Source organism: Bubalus bubalis, chromosome 8 (genome assembly GCF_019923935.1).
Source record: "Bubalus bubalis isolate 160015118507 breed Murrah chromosome 8, NDDB_SH_1, whole genome shotgun sequence".
NCBI lineage: Eukaryota > Metazoa > Chordata > Mammalia > Artiodactyla > Bovidae > Bubalus > Bubalus bubalis.
The window spans coordinates 116,399,201-116,412,663 of record NC_059164.1 but is presented as its reverse complement, the minus strand read 5'-3'; the positions used below and the strand labels follow the sequence as shown (position 1 = coordinate 116,412,663).

At 51.8% G+C, this 13,463-nt stretch overlaps 1 protein-coding gene across 3 annotated transcripts in view; it reads left to right on the top strand.

Annotated features, from left to right (window-relative positions):
* PAXIP1 (PAX interacting protein 1) overlaps nucleotides 1-13,463 on the top strand; it is a 40,371-nt gene that overhangs the window by 2,196 nt on the left and 24,712 nt on the right. Inside the window, exons 2-4 of one of the 3 annotated variants that reach the window (XM_025291912.2) lie at nucleotides 367-501; nucleotides 5,844-5,887; nucleotides 7,401-7,464. In XM_025291912.2, coding sequence (XP_025147697.2) covers nucleotides 367-501; nucleotides 5,844-5,887; nucleotides 7,401-7,464 — 243 coding nt within the window. Of the gene's footprint in view, nucleotides 1-366; nucleotides 502-5,843; nucleotides 5,888-7,400; nucleotides 7,465-11,357; nucleotides 11,495-13,463 lie in introns of those variants that run through there. The other 2 variants (XM_025291913.2, XM_025291914.2) reach the window with 2 other exon arrangements.

Below are 13,463 nucleotides of genomic sequence, written 5' to 3'. Positions count from 1 at the left end.
TGCGGCTCCTACAGCGCCTCTTGCGGAACTTCTCCATTTATCAGAACTGCCTGTCCCCGCGCCTTTCTGTTGAGACGCTGTGTGTCCGTTGTTCGCCCTTCGTGCTCACCTTGTCTGTCAGTCCTTCTGTCTTCAAGAGGGACACTGTCCAGTACCTCGGTCACAGGAGCTCTGTGCTTCCCTGTCAGTGAGTCAAGACTTGCTGCGTTTTGTCGTCCCTGTAGGTTTCCTTGCAGATGACTTGGTGGCAGGTATTAATCCTCTGTGGAGAACGTGGTGGATGTTTATTAGGATTTTCATGGTTCATGATCACTGGTATGCATTGAAATGCGGCGTGTTCCATTGTAACTCGTGTGCTTTTTGTAGGTTATTCAGCTTCTGAAAGCCGGGAAAGCGAAGGAAGTGTCGTACAACGCGCTCGCTTCGCACATCATCTCGGAAGATGGGGACAATCCAGAGGTGGGAGAGGCCCGCGAGGTCTTTGACTTGCCTGTCGTCAAGGTGGGTGGTAAATCTGCCCCGTTTTACACCCTTGGTCGTGTGTCTTGAAAGCGGCGCGCTGAAGCTTCTGTGCAACTTCTCAGGCTGTTGACTCAGGCTCCCGTCTGGGTGGGGAGCACTTGCAGCACTTGGACGCCTCCGAGGCGTCAGCCGGCAGAAGGCCCGGGCCTCCTCGCTGCAGCTCGTGCAGCTGCTACCGTGAGCCCGTTTGCCATGGGCTGGAAGTTCTCTAAGTCAAGAGAGCATGTTGAAGGCAGTGGATGTGCTGTCTTGACGCAGATGACGCTGGTGAATTCTGCTCGGAAGCTGGATTGACTCCCCAAGACACACCTGGAGCAGGGCTCCCTCGCACCCACAGCGGCCAGGGGCCCTGGTGTCCAGGCAGGCAGGTCTGCTGTTCGCTGTTTTCCGACAAGGGTCACGGTGGCCACTGGTCTCATTGTCCCCCGGTAGCATCTGGTTGTTCCCTGTAGCTCTCGCTTCCACTGCCCAGCTTGAGAGCTGTGGGCCGTTCGCTCTAGAAAGCGGAGCGTGTGCCGGTGGCCGAAAGCTTGGAGCTTGTTGATCTGCGTCCTGTTGCTCTGTTGCTGCTGAGGGTCGAACCAACTGCTGTTAAATGTGGGTTTTTGAAATTTAGGTTCGTAATTTTGATCCTTCAGTTTCATATTAGGCATTTGTTTTGAAATGGTTTTATTCCACTTTTTTTGTTTTTCTCTTTTTCACGCTGTTGCATGTGTTATCTTAAAATCACTGCGGAGGTTGCTGTAGCTTAATACCGAGAGCCTGGCAGTTGGGGGCGAGTGCTGTGGCGGGCAGCCTGCAGGCCGGCTTGCGCTGCGGCCGTCTGCCTCACCAGCATGCAGGCCCTGAACGCTGCCTCGCAGGCGCAGAAGCCCGACTTGGGAGAGTGGGCCTGCAGGCAGGTCTGTCTCACAGGAGGGTCCTTGCCCGCCAGGCCCTCCCGCAGCTGCTGCGTGTCAGAACCACACGCGGTTGCTTTGCGGTGTTGAAGCACAGCAGTCGTTCTGGCTGGCCGCGTCTTTCTGCCTGGCCAGCGGGCTCACTCCACCTGGTCCTTCGTGAAGACTGATGTCACAGGTGTCTTGCCCGCTTCCCCTGTGCCGCCTTGGAATAGTGGACCTGCCTCCGGCACCAGGCGCCCTGGGGCCCTGCTCTGCGTCCATCCTTCCATGGCTGTGGGGACCGAACCTCATCTCCCCCATAGTAGCCTGCAGCCTGTTGTCAATGGTGGCTCCAGGTAGACTGTGTGGACTCTTCATGACCCTTCAAAGGGCAACCCCTTGGTAACAAATTTGGGGTGCCAGGGTCCTTTTCCCCAGCCCAGTTACAGCAGTGCTTAAGTCTGGCGACCCCATCAAGCCCCTTTTGTAGCAAATATTTTGTAGTACCCCGTTTATTACCCTGAAATGAAATTGTTATGTAAGATAATATGTATTGTAAATATACATATTATTATTTATATACAAACGGCCCAAACAGGAATGTAAACAAAAAAAGGGAGGCAGATGGCAGTAAGTCCGCATTTCAGCACAGAGACCCTGGGGGGTTGGGGGGTGGATCCTGGGGGACCTGGTCCTCTGTCCCGCCCACCAGCACCAGCTCTGAGGGGAGTGCGGGCTGGTGACTGGGCGCTGCTGAATTCCTGAGCCCATCAGCACATCCCTCCCGGAGGTCGCTTTCCCAGGAAGGGTGTCCACCACGCGGCTGCCCAGAAGTAGCCATCACGCAGTCGCAGCGCGGCCATCGTGTCCCAGTCGGCTGACCATGGCCCCGCGTCTCATCCCCTCTGCTGCCGGGCACGCTGCTCACTCTCCCTCTCAGTGCGCCAGCCTGCCTTTACCTCGTGGTGCACTGCGCTATCCAGGGCTGCAGTGTGGGGACAGGGTGGAGGAGTCTTCCAGAGCAGTGCAGTGGTCTGCGCTCACTCCAGGACAGCGCGGTAGGCTCAGTCCTCGTCTGACCCGCTTGGTGCGCTGCCAGGCTGCTGGCTGCACTCAGCTGAACGTGGGGCCTGGTGCCCGGGGCTCTAGAGCAGAGGCTCAGGAGTCGTGGCTCTGGGCTTAGTAATCATGGCTCTGAACTTTAGAGCAGAGGCTCAGTAGTCGTGGCTCTGGGCTCTGGAGCAGAGGTTCAGTAGTCGTGGCTCTGGGCTCTAGAACAGAGGCTTAGTAGCCGTGGCTTTGGGTTCAGTAGTCGTGGCTCTGGGCTCAGTAGTCGTGGCTCTTGAGCTTTAGAGCGGAGGCTCAGGAGCTGTGGCCCTGGGCTCTAGAGCGGAGGCTCGGTGGTTGTGGCTCTGGGCTCTAGAGCGGAGGCTCGGTGGTCGTGGCTCTGGGCTCTAGAGCGGAGGCTCGGTGGTCGTGGCTTTGGGCTCTAGAGCAGAGGCTCAGTAATCGTGGCCCTGGGCTCTAGAGCGGGGGGTTTGGTGGTTGTGGCTCTGGGCTCTGTAGAGCGGAGGCTCGGTGGTCATGGCTCTGGACTCTAGAGCAGAGGCTCAGTAGTCGTGGCTCTGGAGCGGAGGCTCAGTGGTTGTGGCTCTGGGCTCTGGAGCAGAGGCTCAGTGGTTGTGGCTCTGGGCTCTGGAGCGGAGGCTCGGTGGTCATGGCTCTGGGCTCTGGAGTGGAAGCTTGGTGGTCGTGGCTCTGGGCTCTGGAGTGGAGGCTCGATGGTTGTGGCTCTTGGCTCTGGAGCAGAGGCTTAGTGGTCATGGCTCTGGGCTCAGTAGTCGTGGCTCTCGGCTCTGGAGCAGAGGCTTAGTGGTCATGGCTCTGGGCTCAGTAGTCGTGGCTCCTGGGCTCTAGAGCGGAGGCTCGGTGGTCGTGGCTCTGGAGCGGAGGCTCAGTAGTCATGGTTCTGGGCTCTGGAGTAGAGGTTCAGTAGTCATGGCTCTGGCTCAGTAGTCATGGCTCTGGGCTCTGGAGCGGAGGTTCAGTAGTCGTGGCTCTGGGCTTAGTAATCATGGCTCTGAACTTTAGAGCAGAGGCTCAGTAGTTGTGGCTCTGGGCTCTGGAGCGGAGGTTCAGTAGTCGTGGCTCTGGGCTCTAGAACAGAGGCTTAGTAGCCGTGGCTCTGGGTTCAGTAGTCGTGGCTCTGGGCTCAGTAGCCGTGGCTCCTGGGTTCTAGAACGGACGCTCAGTAGTCATGGCTCTTGGGCTTTAGAGCGGAGGCTCAGGAGCCTTGGCTCCTGGGCTCTAGAATGGAGCCTCAGCAGCCGTGGCTCTGGGCTCAGTAGTTGTGGCTCTGCTCAGTAGCCGTGGCTCCTGGGCTCTAAAGCGGAGTCTCAGTAGTCGTGGTGCAGAGCCTTAGGTGCTCTGCAACATGTGGGATTGTCCTGGACCAGGGATCGAACCCATGTTTCCTGTGTTGGCAGGCAGATGCTTCACCACTGAGCCACCAGGGAAGCCTGGCACCAAGAGTTTTTAAACCTTTTGTTTTGTGGAAATGCTTTCCCCAGTGGCCTTGGAGGCCTCGTTGGAAGCGTTAATTCTGCTGACTTGCAGTGGCTTTATTTTGTATATTGTTGCTTGCTTTGGGGATAAACAGCTCCCTGTTACTGTGCTTTTCTAGCTCCACTTGTGCTTTGGTACGAGTGTGTTCTCCTCCTTAGCTGCAGTGTCTTATCTAGACTTACCTGGATGAGGGGTTGGGGTGAGTCTGTTTATGATGACTTTGAAGCAGCCAGCCCAGCAGTTTTTCAGTGCACCTGTCCTTTCCCCTCCTGCAGCCGCCAGGGGCAGCTTTCGGTGTGACTGCTGCGGGCAGAGTGGTAAGGTGCCAGTCCCCGGTGCCAGCTCCTCTGGCCCGCCCATGTGAGTCACGTGTCAGGGTGTTGACCTGGTCTTCTGCCGTATCCTCCTGCTGTGGACCCAGGGCGGCTGGGGAACTGGTCTCAGGAAGGACACCTGGCGCACCACACGTGTTGGCTGCTGAGGGCTTTGGGGTCGCAGCTGAGATGCCGAATGGAGCGGGAGGCGGAGCCTTTTGGGGGTTCCTGGGAGGCCGGCTCCCTCCCATCACTGGAGTCTCCCCAGGACCAGAGTCACGGACGACGTTACACACCCCTTCCTGCTTGGTGGCTCAGCCACAGAGCCACAACTTTGGTGAAGTGGTGAAATCAGTGTGAAGTGACTCACATCACAGATGTCACACATATGTAGACTTATGCTGAGGAATTGCTGATGTTACCTGGCGTAGAAGGAGAGGGCACTCGGATTTCTGAGGTTCTCTCAAGGTGTCTGTGGTATATTAGACGTGAGTGTCGTACAAGCAGCTGAGGTTTCTGAAGTCAGCCGGCTGCTGTGTGTTTTTTCACAGTAATTCTGTGAAGCAGACCTACCAGAATAATGGTTAATGTGATTTTCAGAATTAAATGTCAAAGTAAGATGATTATTCAAAAATATAATTTACCCAAAAAGGTAGTAAGTAATGTGTTTTGTGGTTCATAGAAAGATCAGCAGACAGAAAGGCCTCATGTGATTTACAAACATTGTATCTCCTTGACCTCCTGAAGAAAAACCCCAAAACTCCCACCTTTAGACCAGCCAGGACTCCGGACTCCAGAGGAGACTTGGAGGGGCCATGTGTGCCTGGCACGTGGGTAGGGTAAGGCTCCAGTTGTGAAGACAGCTTCTAGCTGGACGAGAGGCTTACGCAGCAGCCCAGAGAGTCGGACACACCTGGAGCGACTGAGCAAGCGTGGAAGCCTGGAATAGAAGCTTCTGTATATATAAGCTTTTTTTTTTTTTTTTTTTTTTAATTTTTTTTGCCATTTTATTTTTTATTTTTATTTTTTAAATTTAATTTTATTTTTTAAACTTTACATAATTGTATTAGTTTTGCCAAATATCAAAATGAATCCGCCACAGGTATACATGTGTTCCCCATCCTGAACCCTCCTCCCTCCTCCCTCCCCACACCACACCAATACAGTATACTAACGCATATATATGGAATTTAGAAAGATGGTAACAATAACCCTGTGTACGAGACAGCAAAAGAGACACTGATGTATAGAACAGTCTTATGGACTCTGAGAGAGAGGGAGAGGGTGGGAAGATTTGGGAGAATGGCATTGAAACATGTAAAATATCATGTATATAAGCTTTTAAAGAGCCGGTAGTATTTCATTGCACAGGTGGGCTTTTCCCCTTGGGGACTAATAGCTAATATTTGACCCTGATGCTTGAGAGCTGGGACTGCAGTCTGGATGCTGTACCACTGGTGATAACACAGCCTTTCATTTCCAGGAGCAGCACTGGGCGCATGGTGCGTTTTGAATGGGAACCGGAACTGTGTTTTGATTTGCACTTTGTGTTCTTTTTCAGCCTTCTTGGGTGATCTTGTCCGTTCAGTGTGGAGCTCTTCTCCCGTATCCTTTTTGGGGAAGGAGGGAGGGAGGGGGTGACTCTGGGTCCAAGACTCAAGCGCGCCTCACTTCTGCGCTGACGTGTGAGTCGGGAGGTCGTGTGTGTCCTGCTCTGTCCCTCCTGTATCCAGGCGTCTGTTCGGATCCTTGTCGTTCCCCCTGGGGGCGGGGGGCCAGCTGTGTGGAGGCAGCTGTAGCCTGGGCCTGAGGCACAAGTTCTCGTCCCACAAATTGGCTTTAGGACCCAGGCAGTCTAGACCTCAGTTCTGTTGTCTTTGGAACAGCTGGCTTCTGTGGTGTCTGGTTAGATGGACTGTTGCTAAAATTCTCAGTCTCTATGAACCCAGTCACGAACTATTTGAAGAGTAGATGGGCAAAGCGAACATCAGGACAGCTTTAGTTTTATATCATGCGGTGTTGTTCTTTTTATTACGTTGGATGGAAGTATATTAATCCATTTCTACATTAATTCCACCCTTAATGTGGAGGGTCTGCTCGGGGCCTAGTTCTGCAGACAGGACTGCCAGGCCCGCGTTCCTGCCCCAGGGGGCTGCCCTGCACTGCGTGTTTCCCTAGTGTGACTGGAACACACACACGCCGCCTCCCACACGTGCACACACAGCAGGCAGAGGGTTGCCAGGACTGCATTTCTGCACCCAGGAAGCTGCCCCTGCGTTGCGCGCTGGCTCAGCACGCAGAAGTAACGCTGTAACCCATTCGAGGTCCAGACACTCCAGATTCCTTAAAAAGTCATGTTAGCTTTGAACAGACTGTGAAGTTCAGGCCCTGGAGGTCATGTCTGCTGACAGAGAGGCCTGTGCCCGGGGCTGCATGCTGTGAGCGCTCAAAGAATATGTTGATGGAGGGTTTTTTTTTTTAATATTTATTTATTTATTTGGCTGTGCTGGGTCTTTGTTCCAGCACACAGGATCTTTAGCTGTGGCGTGTGGGATCCAGTTCCCTGACCAGGGATCGAACCCGGGGCCCCCTGCATTGAGAATGCGGAGTCTCAGCCACTGGACCACCAGGGAAGTCCCAGTTGATGGAGTTTTAAGAGCCAGAGCTTCAGAATTGGGACAGACCTTGGGAATTACATACATATTCTAATCCTTGTTTTAGTGAAGGGAAAGCTGAAGCTCAGTTGTCTTGCCCAAGTTCACAGAGTATGATGGTGCTAAAACTAGACCTTGGGTTCCTCTGAAAGATTCTTCTAGGCAACAGGAGTAATCATGCTAAAATAGCTCAAGACTTCCAGCGTTCTTTTGGGATAATGCCGGGCCACATGTGGCTGTGTGTGTGTGTGTGTGTGTGTGTGTCTCTGTCTGTGTGTAGTTGGGTGCTTCTCCCGCCTGCCCTGCGCTCTTCTTCGGCCAGCTTAAGTCTGCCTCTTTGCTAACGGGATTGAGTGGGAAGCAGAAGGTGGGTGGTGTCCGCACGGGCAGGTCGGAGCTGTCTCTTGGTGGAGTAGAGGTTGCACTGGTGTCATTTCATTGGACTCTTAATATGTGTGCAACAGAGTAAATGGTTTTTCTCCAGAGTCGTGTCAGATTTTTTTTGGAATCACAGCCTGCCTCTCTCAGGTAAGTGTGGCACAGTTCCTCTTGTGTTATTTACGTAACAGTTCTGAATTTTTATATGATTGGACATATGTTGTATTTGTAAACCAGTGTTGCTTAACTAAACTCCATATTCAGTATGAGCTTACAACAATTATTTAAACATTCATACCCAGTCTTAAGATTCAAAGCTTTAATGGGTGAAAATGGTCTTTCTAATCTAAAGAATTACAGAGATTTAAAACTTGAGTATGAAAACATGTTAAAAGTGAAATTAAAAGGTGACAAGGAGACTCCATTCAGAAATAAAAGCAGAGTTTTTTCTCGTAAGAGGCTCATGCAGACCAGTGAAACGTTTCTATGAAGAGGAATTTCAGATAAGTACAGCAAAACATTTGATACACTTTGTGTGCCCGTTAATAGCACTGAGATAAGATTGTCTGCGTCGCAAATGTGTGACAGTGTATTCAGTGCTGGCCGAGCTGTAGCCAGGCTTCCCCGCCCCCCACAGGAGTGCAGATCGGTGAGCAGTTTTCTAGAAAAGTCAGGCCATGTCAGAGCCAGAGGAGACTCAGTTGTTTTCCTTGCAGGTCTCGTGTGTTTAGACGTTTATCCCAAATTGATAGAGATAACGGCAGATTGATGCATAAAGGCAGCATTATTTATGAGAGGGTAAAATTGGAAATAAGCAGATCATCCACGATTTGGAAATGTTTAAGAAACTATTCTGGTCCATTATTAATACATAATAATCCAGCTATCTAGCCAGTTTTGAATTTTGTTTTATAAACGTATGCAGACACATGGGTAATTTTTTAAATGGGGGACAAAGCAGGATATAACATAGTTATGTACAGTATTACATCAACCAAATAAAATATGTAAGAAATATCCGGGAAAAAAGAAACATCTGAAGGGGGACCAAGACGTTGGCATTGATGGATTTTGGAGCGGTGCACGTTCAGCGTCGTTCCGTCCCGGTCTGTCCTCTCAGTCCCCAGCCGGAAACCCTCAGTCTGTAAACAGCTTTTATGAAAGGTCAGGCTGGTGGTGGTCGAGCTTCCTTGGGGTCAGGCGCAGCCACTGGGCAGGAGGAGGCTTGGTTAGCCCGATCTGTTTCTGTAGCCTGAGGACCTCATTCCGTCTGAGGCTCTTATGTTGACACTTTGGGTCTCGCCATCTCTGAGGAGGCCTTCGAGAACAGGGTGTCCAGGATGTTAGGTGAGACTGAAAGGACTTTGGTTAGAATTGTGCCTTCTTACAGCTTTGTAACAGAAGCCTGTGGAGCCGGGCGGCATCAGTTTAGTGCGTTGATTGTCAGCCAGACCCAAGCTTTTGTACAGGTGGTGCCTCCACGGCCCCTTCTCTGCCCAGGCAGTATGTCGACTGATTCTGTGTTTTTTTGTAAATTCTGGAAGTTCTTTAAAATTATAAAATCCTCTCTTTTTTGTTTTTGCTATATCGATTTAATAGAGATCCTTGAAAAGTTGGCTTTTTTCCTTAAGAATAGAAAGTTTGTTGGTATTTGTGTTTTTCAGTGTTTTTCACATCTTTGTAATAAATGTAAATTTATATGATGATGATTTTTAAAATCGGCTAAAATGAAAACCTTTTTACAATGGGTACTGTGGTTGCATGCAGTTTTTATTGTTTTCTTTATACTTCTCTGTATGTTCCAAATTTATAACAAGCATCAGGAAAGTTTTTAAAATGAAAACATTTTATTACTGTTACTCCTCATGCGTAAACAAAATATACTGTGGCTAAAATGTAAAATTTGTATTTAATTATATTTGTACTGATTGGATCTCTGGGTTCATGATTCAGAGCCCACTGTCCAGACAAGAGAGGAAGAGGCCGAGGCAGGGAGTCCTGTGGCTGTTTTCAAGGGTCAAGGTCATAGTGACATGGTCTTTAGCAGACCTGACTTGGAAAAATAAATAAGATTATTCATTGATTAGAATATGAGCACTGTGAATATGAGGCGATGACAGGGTTTTAAATCAGGGATCTGAGTTTGACACTGGAGAGCCTTCTAGTCTTGGGGAAATAGAAACGCAGTTACGTTTGACAAAGGTTTTGGCATATGCAGCGGGTTATACGTAGTCAGTACACTCGGTGTGTGAGGGTCGGTGCACGTGGCTGGGCCGCAGGGGTCACCTGTGAGCTTAGAGAAGGCGGGGCCGTGTGGATGGCAGGGTCCGGACAGCCCGGGTGGATGTGGTGAGGTCTGCGAGGCCACGGCACAGTGGGTGGAGCAGGTGGAGCTGGAGGGGAGAGCAGAGGGGAGGTGGGGGCTCCGAGCACTGTGAGGGCGCCGGCCTCAGAGGCCTCAGAGCGGGGCTGCCTGCTGGGGTGGAGAGGAGAGCTCGGAGACACAGGGGGCGGAAACCTGGGTGCGGGAGGGAGCTCCATGAGGTGCCTGCTTCCCTCCTTAGTTTCTTACGTATTGAGTCTTGATTGCAGATGTTTACATGAGGACATTTGGAAAACACAGGAAGAAAGCAAACAAGTTAAAAATCACTTGCATTCCTGTAGGTGAAACTGATCTGAGAGCCCTGAGCAGGAACAGTGGGCGGGGTGGGGATGGGGTGAGACGGGCACTGGAACCCAGGTTAGCACCGTGTCCCTGAAGACAGCACAGACCTGAGGAGTGGGTGGACGGGAGTTGGAGGGTCTGCGTAAGGAAAGGTGGGGGCGCAAAGGAAGAGGAGCCGATGCTCACAGTGGGCCTCTGGTGGGTGTTCCACAGAAGGGCACGGCCGGGTGACTTCCTTTCCCAAGTTAGGAGCATCGCTGGGCCTGGGCTGCAGAGGGGAAGAGATGAAGTCAGCCTGAAACCCAGTACTGTCCAAGCGCAGGGACCTGGGACTTGCGTGAAGGCTGAGAAGTGCATCCTTGCAGAGGAGGGTGGAGGGAGGCGCAGGCTCAGGAAGACACCCTTGAGTGGGGAGACAGGAGGCTTCAGAGTGAGCAGAGACACTAGCGGAGGCGGGCGGGCGGGCGGGGCAGCTCTAGGAGCCAGGGGGTCAGGCCCCGCATGGTTTCATCGCTGGGGCCAGTAGGGGGACACATGGAGTGTCAGCTTGAGTCCCTCTGCCTGGCTCAGTGCTGCGGGCAGGGGGCTGGCTGCGGCTGCATGCGGGCTTGGGGGTCTGTGTGCACCTCCAGCTCTGGGTTGAGAAAGCTACAGGTGAGGTCAGCATGGGGGAGACCGGGGACCCCAGGAAGAACCTGAGAGGCATCTGGGGTCGACGGGCGGGTGTCAGGGAGGTGGCCCGGCTGGGGGGCTTGTCCAGGTGTGCACTTCACTGTGGGGGGTGGCTGGGGCCCTGGTGGACAAAACAGCGGATTTAGCGAGATGGCTGACAAGGGTTTTATGGCCCTGAAGCAGATTGATCAGGTGTGCCGTTCAGACCCCAGACCCTTCGTGTGAGCGTCACTGTGATGGAGCTGGTTTTTGTGGGTCCATCGCTCGCTGCACTTACTCTCACCGTCCGCCATTTGTGGCCAAGGCAGCTGTGCTTCGTCGGAGTCGATGGCTCAGCCAAGAGTGAGGAAACTCAGAGCACGCTGGGGACGCTAACTCTGGCTGCTGACACTCGCTCACTCAGTTGTGAGATGGATAACACGTGTCTGTCCAGCGTGCAGCTGCAGGCCCCGCCCACCACGCCTGTGCGGGTGCTTTGTGAAGCGGGAGGCAGGTTCCCCTCAGGTGGGGGCGCAGGGTGTGGGTGGCACCGGGGATGGGGTCAGCACGGGTAACCTGCCCCGAGCAGCCTCTGCAGCACGGGCACACGCACACGCAGGCAGGCAGGCAGGCAGGCGGGGCTCCACCGCCGCGGAGGGACTGTTGTTGGCGGTTCTCAGTGACCTTCTGTCTTTTCCCGTCAGGGTGTTGAGACGCTGGAGCTCTTGTTGGAGTCTTCCAGAGCGCTCCAGGGAGAGGTAGGGAAGGGCGCTTGTGCCGGCAGAAGTTGGGAAGCACAGACATCACCCGCCTTCTCCCGAGCCAGTGTTGACGCAGGCTGCGGCCGCGGTTGTCGTGTGCTGGGTAGGTGGTGGGCAGGTCCCTGTGTGTGAGAGCCTGCCAGGGCCTGACTGCACTCTGGGAGGCCCTTTCCATCTGTATCTCAATCAACAAAGAATTTCTTGACTGCCTACCCTGTGCCTCGCACTGTACTAGGCCCCAGCCGAGGTTCTGAGGTCAGGACAGGCCTCGCACCCGAGGCGCTCCTCCCTGGTCGGCGGGCTGAGAGCTCGTGCGCAAGAGGGACGAAGAGGGGCTCATGGAGCTGCACCCCAGGAGTGTCTGGGCGGGAGACCTGGAGAGGGGGCCGTCCTGGTGCAGAGGGAGGCCCTTTCCCACGGGGGCGCGGCGAGGAGCACCCTCTGCTCAGGGTGGAGGGGGCTCAGTGCCCCTTGAGGGCAGCTTGCTGTGGGAGTGCAGGGGCCAGGGGTGCTGAGCTGAGAGAGTAGTGGCCCAGGGTCAGGGCCAGCCGCCTGGGCGGGGGCACAGTGAGGGGGCAGCCGTGCACAGGTCGGGGTGGAGGGGGGTTGCCCGAGACACTCTGGAAGCGCTCAGATCTGAGCCCGATGGGTCAAGGAGACGTCCAGGCTCTTTTAGCTGAGCTGATAGATTAGTTTAGGAAGATTGCTGTTTTAAAAAAGAAGAGCATTTTTTTCCCCAGTTATAAATGCTTTTGAAAATTTGGAAAATACAGAAAAGTATAAAAATGAAAATTAAAATGTCCCCATGACCCCGTCACCACCAGGTAGCTATTGTTAGCAGTTTCGTGTGGAAAGAGCATTCTCCATCACACTGTTAGAGATTCACTGGATGAGCTGGTGCAAATACGTTCAAGTCACTTAATGCAAACACAGGTTGATGAAGACTCTGATTCCAGGAAGTTTTCCAAGTGGATACAAGTTAGAGTTTGGGGGCTTGGTCCATGCAGGGCCTTGCCTCCCCCATGCAGTGTTCTTTCCACAGCAGCTTGCTATGCTCTGTTGAAACCCAGCCAGGGTCCAGGCCGTAGGGTGGAGGACTAGTCAGTGAACTAAAAATAATAAAGCCACGTCTAGATTGCGGTTTTTATTTCATTTGTAATAAAGATTACATAACGATTTATTAGAGTTGTATGTTTTATCATGTAATTAAATCTCACCACCAAATGCTGCAGGATATGTTTTTGTGGAAGTCACTATTAAAAATAACACCTTCTGATCAAGTCTCCTGAAATGTGTCACTGACTAAAGACATACAAAATAATGATTTTAAGGTGACTTTGTAAAATTAATGTGTTCTTGTTAGTATTCACAGAGTAGTATGGAATGCAAAATAATTTCTAGAAATATTTGTAAAATAGAGAGTAGATACAGGATGTTAGATTTTCGGCAATCTGAATAATGACAGTTAAAAAGAAAAATTTTGTTAAACTTAAAAAAAATTAGCTTGAGACAAAGTTCAGAATTCTTAACTATAATTCACAATTTATAGTAAGTTACCTAAAATTGACTTCAGTGATTATCTTAGAATTAACACCTTTGTTTTCCTTAAATGTTTCTTTTGACTTTCAGATGATAAAGTTTTATTTTTTAGAAATTGTTTTTAGTAGGACCTGCCCTTAGCGAAGCAGTCTAGAGCAGTGGGAAGCACAGTTTGGAGTCAGGCCTGGGCTTAGGCAGACCTAGGTTTTACAATGATCAGCTTTGACTTCTGTGAGTTCGTGCGTCCTCTGCTGGGTCGCAGGGACGAGGAGCCCCTGGCACAGTTCCTGGCACATAGTAGGCAGGCAATAAATGGAGCTGTTGGTTCTGGAGTGAAAGCCTCTGTCACAGCATAAGCCATCGCATCTGCGTCTCAGCTTCATCACTTGCGTGCGCAAGCATAGGAATTACGCCTTTTATGCTTGCCTCATTTTCTGTGTGCTTGGTAATTATGTTTTCCCCTGAGCTTATACGCCACTGTATTTTTGTCTTTTATTTTTAATTCATTTCATAATAAGCATTTATTTGTTATC